Source organism: Phaseolus vulgaris, unplaced genomic scaffold (assembly GCF_000499845.2).
Source record: "Phaseolus vulgaris cultivar G19833 unplaced genomic scaffold, P. vulgaris v2.0 scaffold_16, whole genome shotgun sequence".
Taxonomy (NCBI): domain Eukaryota; kingdom Viridiplantae; phylum Streptophyta; class Magnoliopsida; order Fabales; family Fabaceae; genus Phaseolus; species Phaseolus vulgaris.
The window spans coordinates 443,630-463,789 of record NW_027174085.1 but is presented as its reverse complement, the minus strand read 5'-3'; the positions used below and the strand labels follow the sequence as shown (position 1 = coordinate 463,789).

General features: G+C 43.7%; 3 protein-coding genes across 4 annotated transcripts; 2 read left to right on the top strand and 1 right to left on the bottom strand.

Annotated features, from left to right (window-relative positions):
• The first annotated feature begins 4,125 nt into the window (after nucleotides 1–4,125).
• On the top strand, nucleotides 4,126–5,506 carry LOC137817118 (uncharacterized). Its single transcript, XM_068620348.1, has 2 exons — nucleotides 4,126–4,727; nucleotides 4,786–5,506. The coding sequence occupies exons 1-2, from the start codon at nucleotides 4,126–4,128 to the stop codon at nucleotides 5,504–5,506; spliced, it is 1,323 nt and encodes a 440-aa protein (XP_068476449.1).
• An 8,363-nt stretch (nucleotides 5,507–13,869) lies between these two features.
• LOC137817101 (uncharacterized) lies at nucleotides 13,870–15,466 on the top strand. Of its 2 annotated transcripts, XM_068620331.1 has the most exons (4): nucleotides 13,870–14,091; nucleotides 14,202–14,266; nucleotides 14,358–15,095; nucleotides 15,230–15,466. In XM_068620331.1, coding segments are annotated over exons 1-4 (888 nt in total). In that variant the 5' UTR covers nucleotides 13,870–14,007; the 3' UTR covers nucleotides 15,231–15,466. The 2 variants fall into 2 exon arrangements, with proteins under 2 accessions (XP_068476432.1, XP_068476431.1); XM_068620330.1 differs by having other exon boundaries at nucleotides 14,358–15,389.
• A 473-nt stretch (nucleotides 15,467–15,939) lies between these two features.
• Nucleotides 15,940–18,338, bottom strand: LOC137817103 (uncharacterized). The gene is made up of 3 exons (XM_068620332.1): nucleotides 18,120–18,338; nucleotides 17,667–17,987; nucleotides 15,940–16,491 (listed from the first exon to the last, which is right to left on the bottom strand). The coding sequence occupies exons 1-3, from the start codon at nucleotides 18,245–18,247 to the stop codon at nucleotides 16,428–16,430; spliced, it is 513 nt and encodes a 170-aa protein (XP_068476433.1). The 5' UTR covers nucleotides 18,248–18,338; the 3' UTR covers nucleotides 15,940–16,427.
• Nucleotides 18,339–20,160: the final 1,822 nt, after the last annotated feature.

Genomic DNA, 20,160 nt, shown 5'->3' with positions numbered 1-20,160 from the left:
GATGGCCAACTTGGAGAAGAGGTCCATCGAGAGGGAGACTCTTCTGGGAAAGGTTGAGCAAGATCGGGATAAGGCTTCCCAGGAATTAAGTGAAACCGCTGCTGAGCTAGCCCGAGTTCGCGAAGAGAACAGCGGGCTCAAGAAGAAGGCCGACGAGCTCGAGCTTGAAGTCACCCGGGTTCGTGAAGAGAATGGTGGGTTCAAGACGAAGATCGACGAGCTTCAGCTTGAGGCTGCCCAGGTTTTAACTTCCGGCTTTGGCGCTGCTTTGGAGCAGTTTGCTTGCAAGTATCCCAACCTTGATCTCTCTGAGTTCTCGGTATACAACGAGGTGGTGGACGGCAAGATCGTACCCCCAATTGATTTATCGCCTTGAAAACTCTTATGTTTTACCTTGGTCTGTAATAATTTTCATTCTGTTCGAACTGTTCGATACTCATGTGCACATATATATATAATCTTCTAATTTATCAGCTGTGCAATCAACTGGTTTAGCTGGATGGTTTTTTCTCAACTCAACGTACTTTGCACCAACCGGTACTTAACTTTCCGCAAATCACCTTAACTTAAACAAATAGTTAATTCGAAGCAATAACGTTTAATACGAAATCACTTACTTAGCATCTGAAACTTCTTTCGCCCGACCCGCCAAGGGCCAAAGGCATTTCTACATCGTCGCTCAGAACTTTGCTGACGCGGCCTCCGCCGTGCGATTCTCTTTCTATTTCAATCCCAAACCATGGGCTTCTGGCGACGTCATCTTCCCTTTAACTGAAAACGTCCCTTGCGGGACCACCTTCTGATTTCATCTTTACCCTAAGATAACTTACACCATTGTTCCCTCATCTGGGGGTAGAGCCGCCTTTCGGATCCTTCTCTACCTCCCTGAACAATGATTTGGGTGGTGGGGTGTCCTCTGTGAACGTTCCCCAACCACACTTCACCTCTGATTTAACTGGTCTTACTAGGTCAATATTGGTGTCTCTCTCAAGGGGGAAAGAGTCCTTCTCCAACCCTCCTTTCCCACACTTGAGATCGTTAGCACCCCTGACTTTTCGGTTTCATCTTGCCTGAACTCACTCGAGGGTGAGAAGGACTTTTCCTGATGCCTCAACTTGCCCAGGGGTTACATCTCCTCCTCCCCGGATGCACTGAGGGCTTTCAACTTGCCTCAATTCACTCACGCAAAGAGGTCTTGTGATCTGTACTTGCCTCCGCTCGTTCAGGGCGAGGAGGACTTTAAAATCTCTTTCTCGCATGCGCTCGCACAAGGCGAGGAGGTCTTTTAAATCTCTTTCTCGCCTGCACTCGCTCAAGGCGAGGAGGTCTTTTAAATCTCTTTCTCGCCTACACTCGATCAAGGCGAGGAGGTCTTTTAAATCTCTTTCTCGCCTGCACTCGCTCAAGGCGAGGAGGTCTTTTAACTCTCTTCCTCGCCGGGAGGAAATCTGATACCTGTGCCTCCGATCGCCGGAAGGCGGTGAGGACTTAAAAAACTTTATTCTTGTGCCTCCGATCGCGATATGGCGATGAGGACTGATCCTGTCGCCAACTCTAACGTGGAGGAATTGCTTTGTCGCTTCCTTACCCCGCCTATGCAACTGTGGTATCTGCAAGAATGCTCTTAGAACCTTCCCCGGGAACTTCAAACGCAACCTGCAAAACACACAGACGGCACCTCTAGCGGCCGTTTGCACTCCGACGCTCAAGTTAGGTCACAGAATCACCAACAAAAATAATCTCACTCAATCTCGTTCTGATTCTCTCTCTGTGTCTGTGCCTAACAGAATTCTGTTACCTATTCTCTGCGTGTGTCAGAATTCTATTACGCTCTTGTGCGAAAACGTACCACAATGAGTAAAAACGTAGGTGTCTGTGTTTTCTGTGTGTACCTTTCACGACGCGGAGTGCACCTTTATCTTGGTCGCGCCCCTCTCAGATGGTGACACGTGGAGGCATGCAACTCACATCTAACCGTACACTGCCACTACCTGAAGGGCTCTAGCGCATCTCTTTGTGCGCCTAAGTTATTCTCTTGCGGAGTAACTTAGCGCGTTTCTTCCATCTGGGTGAATCGCACACTCCCAGGAAAACGCCAGGTGTGGCTGGACTAGGCACACTCACCAAGCATTGCTCTCTGCATACACGATTTCCCCTTCACATGTCATGCACGTAATGGGTTAAGAGAGTCACCAATCACTGACTGGTTTACTAACTCCTTAGGCCACTCTCGTGCACGATTCTTCCGGCGAGCAGCTCCTCTTTCTCTGAGATATGATCATGCGAAGTCCATGCGTAACGCTCTCGCTGGGAATCTCAGTCCCAGTTTAACTGCGTGTAACACGAAACCCCGATGACCATGCACTCGATGACTGATCGGTGCTCTATTGCTTCTGCGTTCTCCCCCCAGGTGTTTATCTTGGAACTGATCTGTCGGTGGCCACTCGGTTACTGACCACCGATCACCGTTCTGGGTGATCTCCTCCCTGGTTTCTCTGCCACCTGATCCACGTGTCACCCTGCGAGTGGTCCACGTGGTTATCTGCTGCTGATGTCATCGACTACCGATGACCGACCGGATCACAAGCCCCCCAGTCTCGAGCTGTGAACTCGTTCTCAGCAAGAGGCTAAGTGGTCGCGCCCTCGGTCCACGTGGCAAGTGGGGCCACATCACGTGCCACCTCACGTGTTGCCTTTTGACGTTATGACTTCCTCCGTTAATCTTGCGACACGTGGACGCATCAACGTCAGCATGGAGTGTCGCTAATGCTTCCCTTATTTAAATAGGCGCGCGCCTTCACTGTTTCATCATCTTCTTCAATACTCCAACTCTCAGACTTACTTCGAATCTCCTCTCTGCGCGCCCAACTTTCTTCAAGCTTTCTACCTCAAGACCTTCCGTGATCATCTAAAGGTATGAATTTTCTTCTTCCTTGATCCATTTAGGTTCTTTTCACCGATTGCATTCACCTCTTTCACTACCATGCATTCATCTTCTCTGTTTTTCTTCTTCTCAACCCGCACTAGGGTTTTTTGCGTTTCTCACTTGCTTTCTACTTCTCCATCTTCCTCTTCTTCGCCTGGACCTTTCTTTCTTCTTCCTTCCTCTGTTTTTCACGAACCATTCATCATTCCCTCTTCTTCCGTTCATCTGACCTTTTGCTTTCCTCCATTGCATTATCTCGCAATGGCTCGCTTGAAGCAAACTGCTCGGCTCTCTGAAGCCTTAGCAAGTGCACCAGCGTCACCTCCACCTGATGCAACTCCTATAAGGACCACGCCAAGGTCTATGACTGGGCTCCCCTGGCATTGCTGGCTGAAACTTCCACTCAACTACCGAAAGGCCACCTCAAAACCCTTCTGAGCCACGACCCTGATGAGCCCTCCTGCGCCATCGACAGGGAGAATGACTTCAACGTTCGTATACGCATTCCTCCTCGAGGGATGCCAATCTGCGCGGACGATAGGGCTACCAATGGGGTGCCCTTCACCTTCATATACTCTGCCATCTTCAAAAGGTTGAAGCTGCGTTTTCCCTTCACCTTCTTTGAGAAGGAGCTGATGATGGAGTTGAATGTCGCCCCTTGCCAACTCCATCCGAATGCCTGGGCCTTCATACGGGCATTCGAGATCCTCTGCAACTACTTTGGGCATAACGCCTCCGTAGACGTCTTCCTACATTTCTTCGAGGCGAAGAACCCTGGGGATAGGTCTTGGGTCAGCCTGAATGGAGTTGCTGGACGAGTGATCTTGGGCCTGTACCAGCAATCGTTTCAAGATTGGAAAGGCAGGTTCTACATGATATCTGTTACCCAGCAAAGCCCAACGCTGCTCGAGGGGTTTCCCCCTTATTAGGTTCCTGGAGTCGAGTTTAAGAAACCCCGGGGCCTTGAAGCCATGGCTCCCTACGAGCGCGAGCTGTGTAGGTTGCTCTTAGGGGCAAAATATAACTCGGCCCTTCTCATCAAAAACGAGTTTGATGTGGTGTCTCTAAAGAAGTACATAGGTAGGCTCTTCTTCTTGCACCTCTTAGAATACTTGCACACTCTCATGCATACTTGCATAACATTTTATCCACTTGCATAATTATGCCATCTAACTCTTCTTTTCACCCTTGATGTAGACATGACTTCAGGGAAAGATAGGAGGAGGGCATTACTGGAGCTTGCCCGGACCAGGGGTGCCAAGGGGACTAGTTCTTCCTCCTCTACCATCGAGCCCATCGCAGCTCCCCCTCTCTCAGTCGCGCCAGCTGAAGGCCCCGAGCCAGAGAAGAAGAGAAGAAGGCTAGTAAAGGCCTTTCCCGCAACTGTGGCGGTCGCTGCTGCTCCTACCCCCTCAACCGAGGAGGAGAATTCTGGCTCTCCTCTTATTCATCGCAAGAGGAAACACCAAGAGGTTGGGGGGGCTTCGTCTCTTAGGCCTGGGGAAATTGAAGTTGTGCAGATCGAGGAGGGTTCACCCCCACCTCCTCCTACTCAACCTGCCCCAACACCAGCTTCCTCCCCCTCCCTTCAGCGCCTACCATCTCCGACTCCTCAACTTCTGTCTCCAGCATCACTTCCACCCCCACCCTCAGCGGGCCAAGCTATTGGTCAACCCACTCCACCTGCTGGGAGTGATTCTGCCCACTCGGGGGTTTCTCAAGACTGCCTGCATCACCACCATCGCCAACCTCTGCTGCTACTGCTGAAGGTGGTGAGGCCAGCTCGCAGCAAGCAGCTCTGGTGCTAGCAATGAAAATTTCAGTCGAGTCATTGCCTTGGTTCGACATTTCATACGCAGCCGGGAGCTTCTCGAGTGGAGTGGGCAGGAGGTGGACATGCACTTGGCCAAGCAGATAGTGCTTTCCCTAGAGTTTTCCACCCAGCACCGCAATCAACTGGTCCTGGAGAAGAGGATCAAGGAGCTTGAGAACGACAAGGAGTCACTGCAGAGTGACTTTGAGGCTGCCCAAGGGTCCGTAGACCTGATGAGGGACATGGTGGAAAAATCCAGGAAAGAGTACCTATCGCAGGTCCAAGAGACCATCAAGACTGAGATCTTGATAGGGCAAGCTGTCAACACTCTGGACGGCGAAGTGGTGGAGCTGAGGAGCCAGGTAATCAACTTGGAGGCTGAGACTTCCTCCCTACGCCAACTGAACTCACAACTAGCGGGGGATCTCAAGTCTACCAAGGAGGAGGCCACTGATGGGAGGAAGAAACTTGAGAAGGCAGTGAACGAGCTTTCTGCGGTGAAGGTCGAGCTTGCCGAAGCAAAGGGCAAACTGGGAGAAGCTGCCTCTTCCATTGCTTCCCTCACCACTGAGAAGAACGCCTTGGAGACTTCAAAGCAAAAGCTCGAAGCTGAGAACGCCGATCTTATGAACGTGGGTGCTGACGCCCTTGCGGATGGGTTCGAGTTGGCATTCGAGCAGATTTGTTGCGTTCTTCCATACATGGACCTTACGCAGTTCAGCATCTACCACGAAGTGGTAGATGGCAAGCTCATTCCTCCTTCTTGAGTTTTCTTCTTGTAATTTCGTAGGCGTGTCGGGACACCTGGCTGACAGAAGGGAAGGAAGTCGGGGAGCTCGTGTAGTCGCCAATCGTTAAGTTGGCGTGCTCCGATCTCTAGCATATCTAAACCGGCGGTCACCAGGTTTGTATCGTAGTCGCCGGATGCGAACCCAGGCGACCAAGTGATCAGAGATCGCCGAGAGGAGGACATCGCCCAAAAGATCAGGAAAGCTTGTTCAAAGCTTTCAAAGGGCACGAGTGCGAAGGATGAAGTTATCAGATGATCATTCCCTAGCTAGCCAGAGGTTGAGGCCAGGGAACACCTTACCAGGACATGCACGGTGAAGCAAGTGAAGCAGATTATGATGGCGGTCGGCGAGACCACAGGGTAGGTGTGCCTGGTGACACCCCGTACTCGCCACGCAGAAGAGATCGCGCTCCAAGGCAGCTATACACCGAGTTACTCCTTGCATGGGTAACTTAGTCGAACAACCTGAAGAGTAAGAAGTGACGCTCAAGCAGAGGACGCTCCAGATGGTGACACGTGTACAGTTGGATGCGAGCCACGTGTTCAGATGTGTAACCGTCAGGAGAGAGAAAGTGCACATGTATATAAGAGATTCTAACGAACTTCTGAGGTACGCGCGTTTAGAATACTTTTTTACGCTTGGAGAATACTTCAGTGACTGAGAGAGTTTTTGCACGGTTCCTTGAGTTCTTAGTTTTCTCTCTTAGAGTTTTGGTGGTTCCGTCACTAACTTGAGCGTCGAAGCGCGATCGGCCGCAGCGGCGCCACTCTGTCTTTTGCAGGTTCTTGAGGTGAATCGAGGTGTGAAGGACGGAAGCTAGCGTGGTGCAAAGCCGATCCAAAGGAAGAATACCTTTGACGAGGCGAGGCTCTTGCGTTCTGGTCAACCGGCAGGATCAGCTGCCATCTGCAGGTCCTTGGCTTGGAACTCGCCAGTTACTTGTCCAGTGACCAACAACGAATCGCTCTTGGCCATCAGCACCTTCGCCCCCATTTCTTTTGCCAACAAGATACCGGCGATCAAAGCCTCATACTCTGCTTGATTGTTGCTTGCTTTGAAAGCAAACCTTAGTGATTGCTCTATCAACACGCCGTTGGGTCCCTCCAAAATGACCTCAGCCCCGCTGCTCAGCTGGTTAGACGACCCATCCACCGAGAGTACCCAACGAAAGTCATCCTTGGCGTTTTGAGCTGTTTCGGAAGACAGCTCGACCACGAAATCAGCGAAGATTTGCCCCTTGATCGATCCCCGGGGCTCATACTTGATGTCGAATTCTGACAGTTCCACCGCCCACTTCACCATTCTTCCAGCTACATCCGGTTTCTTCAAAACCTTCTGGATGGGCAAGTCAGTCATTACCAACACCGTAAAGCTCTGGAAGTAATGGTGCAACCTTCTCGCCGAAAATACAACCGCTAACGCCGCCTTTTCTAAGGCCTGATACCTCACCTTTGGGCCTTGCAGCACCTTGCTAACAAAATATATGGGTTTTTGGACCTGATCTTGATCTTGGACGAGCACTGCGCTTATTGCCCTCTCAGTTATGGCAAAATACAGCCTGAGTGGCGTTGCTGCTTGGGGTTTGCATAGAACTAGCGGGCTCGCCAAATATTCTTTGAGATTTACGAAGGCCTCCTCAAACTCCTTCGTCCAGACAAACCTGTTGTTCCTCTTCAAGCACTGGAAGTATGGGTGGCCCTTCTCCCCACTGGCCGATACAAATCGGGACAGGGCGGCCATTCGCCCCGTCAGCTGCTGCACCTCCTTCACAGTGGCAGGGCTCCTCATCGCCAAAATGGCGGCACACTTCTCGGGGTTACCCTCGATTCCCCTCTCTGACAGGAGAAACCCCAGAAATTTCCCTGCCTCCACACCAAAGACGCACTTCTCAGGATTTAGTTTCAACTTGTACCTGGCGATGGTGACGAACAACTCTTCTAAATCGGCGACATGCTTGCTTTTCTCCAGGGACGTCACGACCATGTCGTCAACGTATGCCTGCACATTCCTCCCGAGCATAGGTGCAAGCACCTTGTCCATCAGCCTTTGGTATGTGGCTCCCGCATTCTTCAGCCCGAAGGGCATCACCTTGTAGCAGTAGCATGACCTTTTCGTCATGAAGGCAGTCTTCTCTTCGTCCATGGGGTGCATTTTGATTTGGTTGTACCCTGAGAAGGTGTCCAGAAAACTGAGTAGTTTGCACCCTGATGCACTGTCTACCAGGGCATCTATACTCGGCAAAGGATAAGAGGCCTTTGGACAGGCCTTATTCAGGTCTGTGAAATCAACACACATTCGCCATTTTCTGCTACTCTTCTTGACTAGAATGACATTGGCGAGCCATTCTGGGTATTGGATCTCCCTGATGTGGCCTGCTGCAAGGAGTTTTTGCGTTTCATCCCCGATCGCCTGCCTTTGTTCCTCGTTGAACTTTCTCCTTCTTTGGCGGATAGGCTTGACTTGGGAATCCATTGCTAAGCGATGGCACAAGAAATCGGGGTCGATCCCCGGCATGTCCGAAGCAAACCATGCAAATGCATCCAGGTGTCTACTTATCACCTGGGCGATTTGGTCTTGCGTCTTGCTGTCTAAGGTTCTCCCCAGCTTAAACGTCTTGTCGTTGATCTTCCTCTCGAAACATTCCTCCACTGGCTGAGGCTTCTTTTCGCTGGCGATCAACGCCCTCGCGATACCTGTTTCCCTGGCGGTCTTCGAGCAACTTCTCTCTCCCTCCAAACGAGCGGCGCTCTTGGGCCTTGCCTCTATATCCTCCATAGGCACATCGCCCTCAGCGGCCACCTCCAACACTGTATCTGAAACTTGCCGGGTTTCCTGCGCAGGCTCCGCGCCAGGGGGAGGCGTTGTGGTTACGTGGCACACAGACCTCTTGTTCTTAAGGCTGTTTTCGTAACACTTCTTCGCCTCCTTTTGGTCAGAGCAAATGGTTATGATCAAACCCTCCATAGACGGTAGTTTGACCTTCATGTGCCTTGTCGAAGGCACAGCTCCCGTTCTGTTGAGCGTTGGCCTTCCCAACAGTATATTGTATGCCGACGGAGCGTTTACAACAAGATACCTGATCTTCTCTGTTCGTGAGGCCAAACCATCTGTGAAGGTCGTCCTCAACTCAATATACCCCTTTACCTCCACCTGATCGCCAGCGAAACCGTACAGGCAGCCCCCATATGGCCTCAGCTGATCGGGGGACAGTTGTAATTTTTCAAAAGTCGGCCAAAACATTACATCTGCCGAGCTCCCTTGGTCGACCAGTACCCGGTGGACAGTCCTTCCCGCCGTGACAAATGAGATCACAATAGGGTCGTTGTCGTGAGGTACAACGTCCCTAAGGTCTCCTTTGGTGAACGTGATGTCCACGTCGGGTGAGTGGTCCTCAAAAACTTCCACTGACATCACCGACCTCGCGTACTTCTTGCGCTGAGATGCAGTGCACCCTCCACCTGAGAATCCACCAGCTATGGTGTGGATCTCGCCGTGGACGGGCACCTCGTGCTGCTGTCCTTCGTTGCCCGCTGGTTGGGAACCTGCTGATTGGCCCGCTTGCTTTTCCAGCAAGTAATCTTTCAGGAACCCGCACTTGACCAACTCAGCGAGTTGGTACCCCAAAGCCAAACACGAGTTGATGGAGTGGCCAAAACTCTTGTGGAACTCACACCACGTGTCTGGTTTTGGACCCAAAACCTTCTCTGTCGTCTTCTCAGGCACTTTGAGCCTGGCAGCGATATTCGGGATGGCGATCAGATCAGCCAACCCCATCACGAACTCATACCTTGGCGGGCGATTAGTCTCTCTGGGCCGCCCCGACCCCTTCCCCTTACTCTTCTTAGGGTCATAAGGATGACGCATCCTCTGGTCCCTCTTTCCCGCCGCTGCCTCCATTACTCTTTGCGGCTGGACCCTCGTCTGGGCGCGCGGCTGGACCCTCGTCTTTACAGCATCCTCATCTGTCGACGGCGCGACTGAACTAGATCGCGTTGTCCTCATCCTTTCTCAGCAGCTCAAAGAAACTCCACACAAACGGTGAAAACTCCAGAAATCGACTGCGACAGCGAGCAGTCAAACAAAAAGCACCAAAAACTCAACAAACACAAACTATGGTTGGGAATCACCTTTTATACGCCCCCACGGTGGGCGCCAGATGATCCTGCCGGTTGACCTAGCGTAAGAGCGTTGCCTCGTCACGAACCTCCTCACCAGCTTGACTCCACATGGCTCTCAAGTTCGCACCACAGAAAATCTCTCTGAGAACCTGAAAACACAAGGTGGCGCCTCTGCAGCCGGTGGCACTCCGACGCTCAAGTCAGTAACAAGAACACCCAAAAACTCAGAGAAAATATGCTCTGTAGAACCGTACTAAAGGTACACAACCCTAGCAAAATGAGCCGTAATGAAAACGTACCTCTGCAAATTCTGTTAAGTTTACCTTTATAGCTAGGTTTCTTCTCTCTCCAGGTCGTTATGCTTTTGGACGCGTGGCTCGCATCCAGCCCTGCACATGTCGCCATCTGGGCTGGGATAGCAGGTAGCTCCCAGCCCTACACGTGTCATCATCTGAGCTAGGATAGCTTGAGCGTCATTTCTCAATTGCATCCAACCTTACACGTGTCAGCATCTGGGTTGGAATAACAGGTAGCATCCAACCCTACACGTGTCGTCATCTAGGTTGAGGCAACTTGAGCGTCATTTCTGTGTAGTAACCAGTTGCGCGGCTAAGTCCTCTACTCAAGGAGTAAGCTAGCACGCGACATGCTCTAGAACACCACCTGACAAGGCGAGTATCGGGTGCAGCAAAGTGCACCATCTCTGTGATATCGCTTGTCGCTAATGGCACCCTCCTTATCGCCGCACCATGCATGTTCTGGCTGAGGAAACCTTTCCATCCACGAATGTCCACTCTGGGAATCCTGTCGCTGATAGGCAAGATGTTCCCTTCAACCCACACGCCCTTCACGCCCTATGCTGGCGCAACAATCACCTTACTGAAATTATACGCTTGAACTTACTCTTTTGAGCCTTTAGTAGCTTCAACTGAGTTTACTGGGAAATCCGGCGATGTGCTCCTCGCGGCGGCGTCGGACCACCTGATCTCCCATTGCCAAACACGTCGATGACAGATAAACCCGGCGACAACCGACGATGTTCACTACAGAACGCCAGTTCCATGAACCGGCGACTACGCTCACCTCTGAACCATCCATCTTTCTCTTGCCCACGTGTTCCGCTGAGCACGTCCCACATAGCCACGTGCAAGACACGTCATCACACCCGATGACCTGGTCGGTACAATTCTTTATAAATTGTTCATTCTTAATCTATTATATATGCTCTAACCTTGTTAAACACAGAAGAAGATAATTAAAAAAATAGACAAATGGCTATGAATGCTAAAAATCAAATTCAATGTCTTCAAAAGACAAAAAAAAACCCTAGTTGAAGTAATGAGAAAAGATGGGTAAAAAAATTTCACAAAATTTGAAAATTTTCCTTTTCAAATATGGAGATCTCACTCCCTTTTATTTATTATTGACAAAGGTTAGTTATCGTTTTCCTTTAACTTTTAGGTCATTACTTTCTTCAACTTATATATTTCGTCTTGGACCCTTATAAATATGAAAGTTTATATTTTTACTTTTTTAATTGTATAACTCATAAGTTATTTTTGACTTTTGAATTGCACAATCTGAAAGTCATTTTGGCTTATGGATTGCACAATTCATAAGTCATTTGGGTTGTGCAATGCATAAGGTTTTTTTAAGAAAAACAACGATTTCTAAATTGTGTGATCTAGAAATCTTTTTAAAAAAAAAATGACTTTCGGATTATAATCCGAAAGTTTTTCTAAATTGCATAGTGCAGAAAACATTTTTGACTTCTAAATTGTGTCCTTTTAATTTCTAAATCACACACAATTTGAAAAGAAGAAAAAAAAGGAATTTGTATATTTTTAGAGCGGCAAGACAAAAATATGGAAGTGGAAGAAACAACCTCACTTTATCCTAACATTTACCATCCAAATAGCCAAGGAAATTCATGCATTTTCAAATAAATAACATCAAAGTAATTAATCAAATTAAATTAAAGTATATTCTTTTGAGATTTTGAGAGTTACTTCAATTCTTATTGTATTACTCCTAAATAATTACTCATGCATTCTTAAATTTTTTAAGTCTCTATTTTAATTTTAAATTATTTTTCATATATTTTAGTAATCAAATTTTCTTTTAGTACATCTTTTTGAGGTTTTAATTTTTATAAATTAATTTATATAAATATATATTTTATATATAATTTTAAATATTTCGCCCTAAATTATTATTTTTGAATTTTATTTGAATATATAAATTTATTAAAATATACATTAATTACTGATTCCTCAGTATTTCAAAATAAAGTAAATGGTTCTCAATTATTTGCATGCCTAATAATTAATTGGAACTTAATGCGAAGCACTTATAGTATGTAGGCACTCCTTCGTCCCTATTTGTTTAAAAAATATATAATAAATTGAAGAGAAGAATGATAGTTGTACCGCCCTGGTGGACGGGTGTGATGACGTGGCATCCTGCTACAGTGTAGGCATGTTGACAATGCGCCAGGTTGGCATATAGGAAGGAAGTCGGGAGGCACGTGTGGTCGCCGATTGTTAAGTTGGCGTGTTCCGATTTCCAGTTTACCAGAATAGGCGATCGCCAGGTTGAAGATGAAGTCGCCAGATGTGGACTCAGGCGACCAAACAGTCGGAGATCGCCAGAATAAGCACATCGCCAAAGACGAAGGAGAAGCAGATTATGAAGGCGGCCGGCGAGACCATAGGGAAGGTGTATGAAGGCCCTAACTCGCCAGTTTCAGTAGAGATCGCACTCCTAAGTTAGCTATGCACTGGGTCGTACCATGCATAAGTAACTTAGTCCAAAATAAGAGTAGAAGCAGCGCCAAGTCAGGGAGCCTCCAGATGATGGCACGTGTACAGTTGGATGCGAGCCACGTGTCCAAGTCTGTAACTGCCAGGAGAGAGAAAACCACCAGGTATATAAGAGTTCTTAACAGACTTTCTGAGGTACGCATGTTCAGTTCATACACTTTACGCTTGCGAGTGAGAGAGGATTTGCACGGTTCTCGTTCTTAGTATTTGGTGATACCGTCACTAACTTGAGCGTCGGAGTGCGATCGGCCGCAGCGGCGCCGTATCGTTTCTTTGCAGGTTCTTGAGATAGATCCAGAGAAGGAGCGGAGGTGAGAAGCGGTGCGCACGTCGATCCTTTGACGAGGCATTCTCCAGCGCTCCGGTCAACAGGCAGGATCAATAGTAATTAAATAACGAATTATTATAATGGAGTGTAATTATTTCAAAATTTGATTTTATTTGTACTCAATGTGATGTTTTTTTTTCATATTCAATTAAAACATGATTATAATGGAGTTTATGATGTTAATCAAGATGCCATATAGTTTATTTTGTGTTTGGTTTTCTGAATTGTAATCCATTGGGTTGATGTCCAACCTCTTTCCATATATACTGTGAATTCTTTACAAATTTTTGACCAGTGAGTGATAGTGTTCTGTAAATTTTTTATTGTTCTTTGTTTTTGAATAAAAGTTGAGGCAATAACTCAACAAAAGGGGTAATTAAAAACAAAGCAATGGATTCAAAATGAAGGCTAATTTATTCTTTCGAATGCATAGTAGTATGATAATTATTTTAGATTAAAAGAAAATATCTATACTTCAAATTGAATCTAAAACTTCTAATTGAATCTCATTTTTTTTATTGAAGAGAAACTTTTTTCCATGAGTTCTTTTAATTGTTTTTCTCATTTACTAATATAGTGCGAGGATTATTTTCTATGATCTCATTCATTTTTGGGTATAAAATTTAGTCAACATATCTTAAATCGAAAGCTTCAGATATTCACAACCCAATCTGATTTTAAGAACATTAAATATTTTAGCCATTTATTTTGTGGCTATAGAAACGCGTAAACTGTAATAAAACGAAAAGGAAAAAAGTTTACTTTGACATCCATACAGTAACATGACAGCTAATTATAATAATATTTTAAATTAATATATAAAATAAATATAATTAAAATAATAACTTATTAATGTGTAGAGTGTATGTATTTTACTGTATGGGACCAAAACGAAAACTAGTCAAATATTGGAGAGGGAAAGAATTTTCAGATCTGAGACAACAAAAGCAACCAATGTTGTCCCTAGCTTTCGTTTTTATTTTTATATTGTTAAAAAAAAAAAAAACTCTTGTGCCCACAATCATCATTAAAAGCCTAACGTTACTATTTTCGAAATTGTTTGGAGCCAAACGGCTTTTAAACTTGTCACATGTTCTTCACTTCTCTCTCTGGGGTGGCATGCATGTCAGTTTCTGACTGAGTAGCTTTCTTTTATTATATGCCACCTTGTCAACAACTTTCCTCACCCTCCTCCTCTTCCCAACAGAGATGGGTTGTTTCATGGCATGCTTTGGTTTATCCCACAAAAGGAAGCGTAGAAAGACTCTCTACAAAGTCCTAGCTGGACACCAAGTAAGTACACTCCATTCTTTTGTTCTTAATTTCTGATATTCATAAGAAATACTTAAGCTAGATCATCACTTATCGCTTCAAACTTTGAAAATAATTGTGTTATCTAACAGAGATATGGAAATTATGAAGTTCTTGCCCTCACAGAAAAATCCATTATGCCGGATTCTGATTTCCGGTTAGTATTTATTGCTCTCCATTATTTCTCTTGATATATATTATGTGTATGTGTAGATAAAGATAGACTATTTATTTAATTTGTTTCTTAGAGGCGGAGACGAAGTTAAGGAGCAGAACAGTAATAAGAGCAAGAAGAAGAAAGTTACCTTCAATTTGAATGTACAGGTATATGAGCCAAACCCCACTGCTTATCAGGTATTGCATAATGAGGAAGAAGAGGATAAGAACAATACTGCTGAGCCAGAAAGCTCTAAAGTCTTGCCAGTGAGATACCCTACAAATCACAGATATTACAACTGTGGAGATGGTCATGGTGAGGAGGATGAAATGGCATATGAGGATTCTGACATTGATGACTATGATGATGATGGTGAATTTGATGATGATGATGATGAGTATGATTGGGATGATGGTGGTAGTGATGGAAGTTTAGAAAATGATGAGTCTGAGATATTTGATGAAAATCCTAGACAGAAGGAGTTCTCTGAGTCATGCTATCGTTCTCTGAAACAAGATAAGGAAAAGAATCAGATGCCAGTTGATCCAAGTCATGCTGAGGTGAAATCCAGTGGACGAGACAGAAGCATGGACATGCATTCTGTTCTGAGCCCTGTGGAGAATCTCTCACAGTGGAAAGCAATCAAAACAAAAGTTGCAGCATCAAGTAAGAATAGGAGGAAGGAGAATGTTCCATCAAATCAACAAACAAGCATGTCCTTAGTCTCTGAAGCAAGCTTGAATTTCTCACCTTGCAGCTTGGAATCAAATGTACTTCAGTCCAAGCCTCTGTTGCCAGAAATGGCAGTTAACGCTAGCCTTTCAAACTGGTTGGTTTCTCCTAATTATCATGTCTCCTCGACTACAATTCATTGCCAATGATGCGGTCATGTCATTGAAAGAAAAAAAAGAAACTTCAAAAATATCAATTCTGTGGACATAACAAAGCATTTTTTGTCAGCAGAATGGGCAACAACTTCAAAGGAGGACGCATCAGATTTCGATTCTTCAGTTGATCATTCATTCAGCAAATCAGTATATGCCAGTTGGGATGGTTTCATTGTATTTATGTGTGTAATTCTTGCCCTGTATTTTGTTGTTTTGTGAATGGTTACGTTGTAAGCCATGGAGAGTGTATTTGTCTATTTTTATCTTCATGTCGCAGCTATACAATTTGAAATGTTATCAATTTTCATGCTCATAGTATAGATTGTATTCGTTATGACATTCTCCAAAGTGATAGTTCAATCAATCAAGAGTTTCGTGTGTATAAGCAACAGGGGTTGATATATAAACTGAAAGCAAACTGAATCAAAGAACCCTTTCGACAGATAACTGGGGAACAGATTCTGAGAATCATGAAAATTTATTCCACATAATGAGTAATTGGGAATATGAAAGGAAAAAAGAGTGATGCATCCCTTTAATTCGAAACATAACCAAAGCAATTGTATAAGCAACAGGGGTTGATAAATAAGAGGGTAAATTGAAAGCAAGCATCAAAGAACCCGTTCAACAGATAACTGGGGAACAGATTCTGAGAATCATGAAAATTTATTCCACATAATGAGTAATTGGGAATATGAAAGGAAAAAAGAGTGATGCATCCCTTTAATTCGAAACATAACCAAAGCAATTGTATAAGCAACAGGGGTTGATATATAAGAGGGTAAATTGAAAGCAAACATCAAAGAACCCGTTCGACAGATAACTGGGGAACAGATTCTGAGAATCATGAAAATTTATTCCACATAATGAGTAATTGGGAATTTGAAAGGAATAAAAACTGATGTATCCCTTTAATTCGAAACATAACCAAAGCAATTGAGTGCATACTTTTCAGAGAAACAGTGCCCGTACTAAGCATGAAATGCTCAACCTACAAGGAAGATGTGCTACCATCAACGCTTTCCAAATAATTTTGTTGGAAGCAGTGTGTACTTATCTGCTAGAGAGCTCACAAAAGGCCACTAAAAAATCATGTCAAAAAATCCAGTAAGATAAACTGGATACACAAATTGGAACACAAGGAGCTGCTTATGTGGGTTACTGGAGAGTTAGTCCCAAGTCATCATATCTACTCAAATTCAGGTTGCACAGGCCCCGATGATGCTCCACGGTTAGTCCAGCAGAAAGTTTGACATGGCTTATCAAGATTATCTCTACATTATTGAACAGACACAAGAATCCCCACCCTCATCCTCTGAGTCTGAGTCACTAACATCACTGCACATATAAAATTGGGAGACCAAATGTGAGATAAGATAATTATGGATATATGACACATCTAGGCTTGATTATCATACTCAATTTTGTTTTACTACATTAACATTGAACACCAAATACTTCTAAGTTACCAACTACTAGGAAAGAAAATTTTGGTTATTGTTTTTGTAATTTTTTTTACTTTTTTCCAACAGCATACTTGGGAGCAGCTCCCATCAATGTTAACCTCTGAACTAACCACAGATGTAATCACACATTTATGTAAATCAAGAAAAAAGAAAGACGAAGTGCAACTTTATTTCATAAGTTCTTCGTTGATTGGGGTGCCAAGGCTAGTATGACCCACTTTCGAAGCCATAAAAACAAGAATATTTCTCGAAATTTCTTTCTTGTGTTAATTTCTGCTCGAACTTCATCCATTTTAATGGAAGAAGCAATTTCCATTGCTGTTTCTATGTAGATAATAACTAAATTGCCTTATCTCCTAATATTTGTCTTATTATATTAGCTAGAAAGCACAGATATGACGGAAGATGAGTATGGTTCCAATCATTATAACAAACTTTGATATTTCAAAATTGAGCACAAGTCATTGTAGACATAGGGAAATGCTATAGTTACATAATTCTAATTGCAAATGTTCATGCCGGGTGCTAAAAAGAAAGAAAACAACAAAGTCACTTCCCAGGAGCCTTTTGACTGGACTATAAGAGATTTAGCATTTTCATGAAACAGTCACAGAAAGAACAAAGTGAAAAAACACTGAAAGCCTATGAAAAAGGATTCTTATAGGGAAAACTGCACAATTAGTCACATTGATGCCTCCATAATGAAGTCATCCTGATATAACAATAGAGGACAGTGAATAAAAAAGAGAAAAGAAAAAGAAAGCAAGACAACACTGTAATTCAGTGATCCACCATTGCATCCATCAGTCACACAACAACAACAACAAAATTCAAAGGAGGCACGCATGAAATTTGCCATTTGCAGAAAATAAGGGAAACAAAAAACCATTTCAACGTTCTCCTTTCTCTTTCTCTCTTACTGTGTTTTTCATCAACATAAAACTGAATTGAGCAACGCACATATTTATTTATTTACAACATGTGATGTGACTGTGTGAACTAGGTGAGCAAAATTCGACACAGAGAGAGCACAAGTTAGTTAATTACCTTGGAACGTATTCCAAAACCTCAACAAGCTTGTTTCCTATCCTATCGTTCCACTGCACTTTCCTTTTCCTGTAAGTCTTATCCAACTTCCGTGACATTCCTCCTCTTCGTGCTGGCAACAAAGAATTGGAATCATTATCATCTTCTCTATTGCTATGATCTTCAACCTTTCTACCCTCTAAAGAAGCCACAGTCAACGTCACAGTCAGAGCCATAGACTTGTTAACGCAACCATTAGTATCCTTGGATGATTTCGTATCCATCAATAATAACACTATGCTCTCGCTGGTACGTTTGGTGACACAGACCCAATAAGAAAAACTGAAAAAAAAAATTGAATCGAAACTTCAGGGAATTAGAAAAACTAGGAAGAAACCCATTCGACTCGTTGACCTCTAAATCACAGCGCAATTCCTATAACCCTCCAAAACGGAAACTTCAGAGGAAGCTTACCAGAATTGAAGCAAGACAAAAACAGGGGAAACAGAAAGGAAAGCGGAAGAAAAGTTAAACTTCGAGACGACCCACTTAATGAAAGAGCAGTGAGAGAATCCGAGTGTCAAGAAACAAGAAAACGACATTAATTTGTATGGATACAAAGTGAAAACAATCCACAACCAGAATCCGAATTGATGCTATTACAGTTCCCACTGTTGAAAAAGATGAATACACACGATTTCAGTTTTTATTTTCATTTTGTTTTATACAAATTATTAATTTTACATTAATGAAAAGTCTTTTTTATTGTTTCTAATAATTAATAATTATTTATTTTCTATAATTTTACCAAAAATATAATAAATATGATCAAACTAAAACATAAATTAAAAGGTCTAATTGTGCGGAAATTATTGTAAACTTCTAAAACATTTTTTAATTTTCACTGATAAAAGAATTAACACACGACGATACTTTTAGAAGAATAAATAAATGGAAAGGAAATAAAATATATAAATAGAAAAAAATGAAGGTCTGAAATCTAAATTATACATATTAATATAAAATTTAGAAATAATTAATTGAATAATCAAATTAATTGAAGTTCAATCCATTAACAAATTAAATATGATTTGAATTTAAAGTGAAAACACTATCGAACCAAATTAATTTACTTTTGAACTATGGAATCCATCAAGTTAATCTGATCGTATTAACAGTTTATTTAATTTTGTTCTTTGTTTTAAAATTGGGAAAGTACTGAGTGAGTGTGTGCAATCATTGGTGGAAGAAATAAGGGCAATTATTTTTTTTATAGAAATAATATAAAATTATTGGTGTATTTTTATTACTTTTTATTATCATTAGGGCACTGTTGATGACAGTAATGCTTATTATAATTTTCTTCGTCAATTCAGTTTGGAATACATTTTTTTTCTAGTTCACACCTTCTGTAGTTCCTCACCTACCAATAGAAAAAAAATCTATATTTAGATATATTTAACTTTTATAAATAAATATATTAATTTTTATCGTGATATTTTAAGACATAATTTTATTTTAATTGAATAATACAAATACATTTTGTTCTTGAACAGGTTGGAACAAGAGAATGATTGATCAACTCCTTGGTTGGTCAGTTGTACCTCACTCCCTCTTTTCAGAGGAACTTCTGCTACACTCACTCTTCCACTCCTCTCTTTAAATTTTGAACTCGGATAATAACTGCAAAAGACACTCTGATGCTCAAGTCAGACTTCAGCACTCGACACCCAGTATTTAGTATTACATGATTGCGTACCTAATCCTTTGGGATTTGTGCTTATTTATATAATTATTGTGGGCCATTTGTCATTCATGGGCCTAATAAAAGCAAATTAACAAATGCTGGGTCATTAATCAGTTTTGTTGTTTATCATGTCGATCAGTCTGGATTGGGTGTCGAGTCTCATGTTTGGTCGTGCGAATCCTACCAGTACAATTGCCCCCAGACTCGAGGATGTTTAATTTGAAGAGTCTTTATCTGAGGTCATTGTGACAGTTGGGCTTCCCGAGGTGCGATGTGACGTTGGTGGCACCGAACGCATGATGTGATGTGCAATATGACAGGTTTTTTGGCGTCATTCAGCGTGAGCCGTTGGATCGAGGAAGATTGAACGGTTGAGATGAGAGTGACGCTCAATCTTCCTCTCTCCTCGAAGGCTATAAATAGTGGACCCCACTGTTTCGAGTCACTGCTTTCCCGCTCTGACATCTGAAACCTGTTCGTTCTGGCACAGTGCTTTCCTTACACTCCCAGAGATTAGTCATGTCTTCTTTCAATTCTTCGTCTTCTTCCTCGTCTTCTTCTCCATCTTTGTCTTTGTCTTCCTCTTCTCTTGGCTCCTCCACGACCGAGTCCTTGTCGATTGAGGCAATTCAGACGTTGCCCCCCGTGGAGGTTTCTGTAAGGGCTGATGACCCGAAAGGTGTTGCCGATAGGTCAAATCCCATAAAGAGTCATCCCATCTTTTGGGGCTTGACTGGGTAGACCCTAAGGTGACCGAGTTTACCTTTG

What these genes read in the sequence shown, in the direction of transcription:
- LOC137817118 (XM_068620348.1), top strand. Translation starts at nt 4,126, where the DNA reads ATGACTTCAGGGAAAGATAGGAGGAGGGCATTACTGGAGCTTGCCCGG. An exon ending in GCTCGCAGCAAGCAGCTCTG is followed by an intron (nt 4,728 to 4,785) that starts GTGCTAGCAATG and finishes TTTCATACGCAG; the next exon opens with CCGGGAGCTTCTCGAGTGGA.
- LOC137817101 (XM_068620330.1), top strand. Translation starts at nt 14,008, where the DNA reads ATGGGTTGTTTCATGGCATGCTTTGGTTTATCCCACAAAAGGAAGCGT. An exon ending in AAGTCCTAGCTGGACACCAA is followed by an intron (nt 14,092 to 14,201) that starts GTAAGTACACTC and finishes GTTATCTAACAG; the next exon opens with AGATATGGAAATTATGAAGT. An exon ending in ATGCCGGATTCTGATTTCCG is followed by an intron (nt 14,267 to 14,357) that starts GTTAGTATTTAT and finishes TTTGTTTCTTAG; the next exon opens with AGGCGGAGACGAAGTTAAGG.
- LOC137817103 (XM_068620332.1), bottom strand. Translation starts at nt 18,247, where the DNA reads ATGTCGTTTTCTTGTTTCTTGACACTCGGATTCTCTCACTGCTCTTTC. An exon ending in TTTGTCTTGCTTCAATTCTG is followed by an intron (nt 17,988 to 18,119) that starts GTAAGCTTCCTC and finishes TTTTTTTTTCAG; the next exon opens with TTTTTCTTATTGGGTCTGTG. An exon ending in GTTTTGGAATACGTTCCAAG is followed by an intron (nt 16,492 to 17,666) that starts GTAATTAACTAA and finishes TTATATGTGCAG; the next exon opens with TGATGTTAGTGACTCAGACT.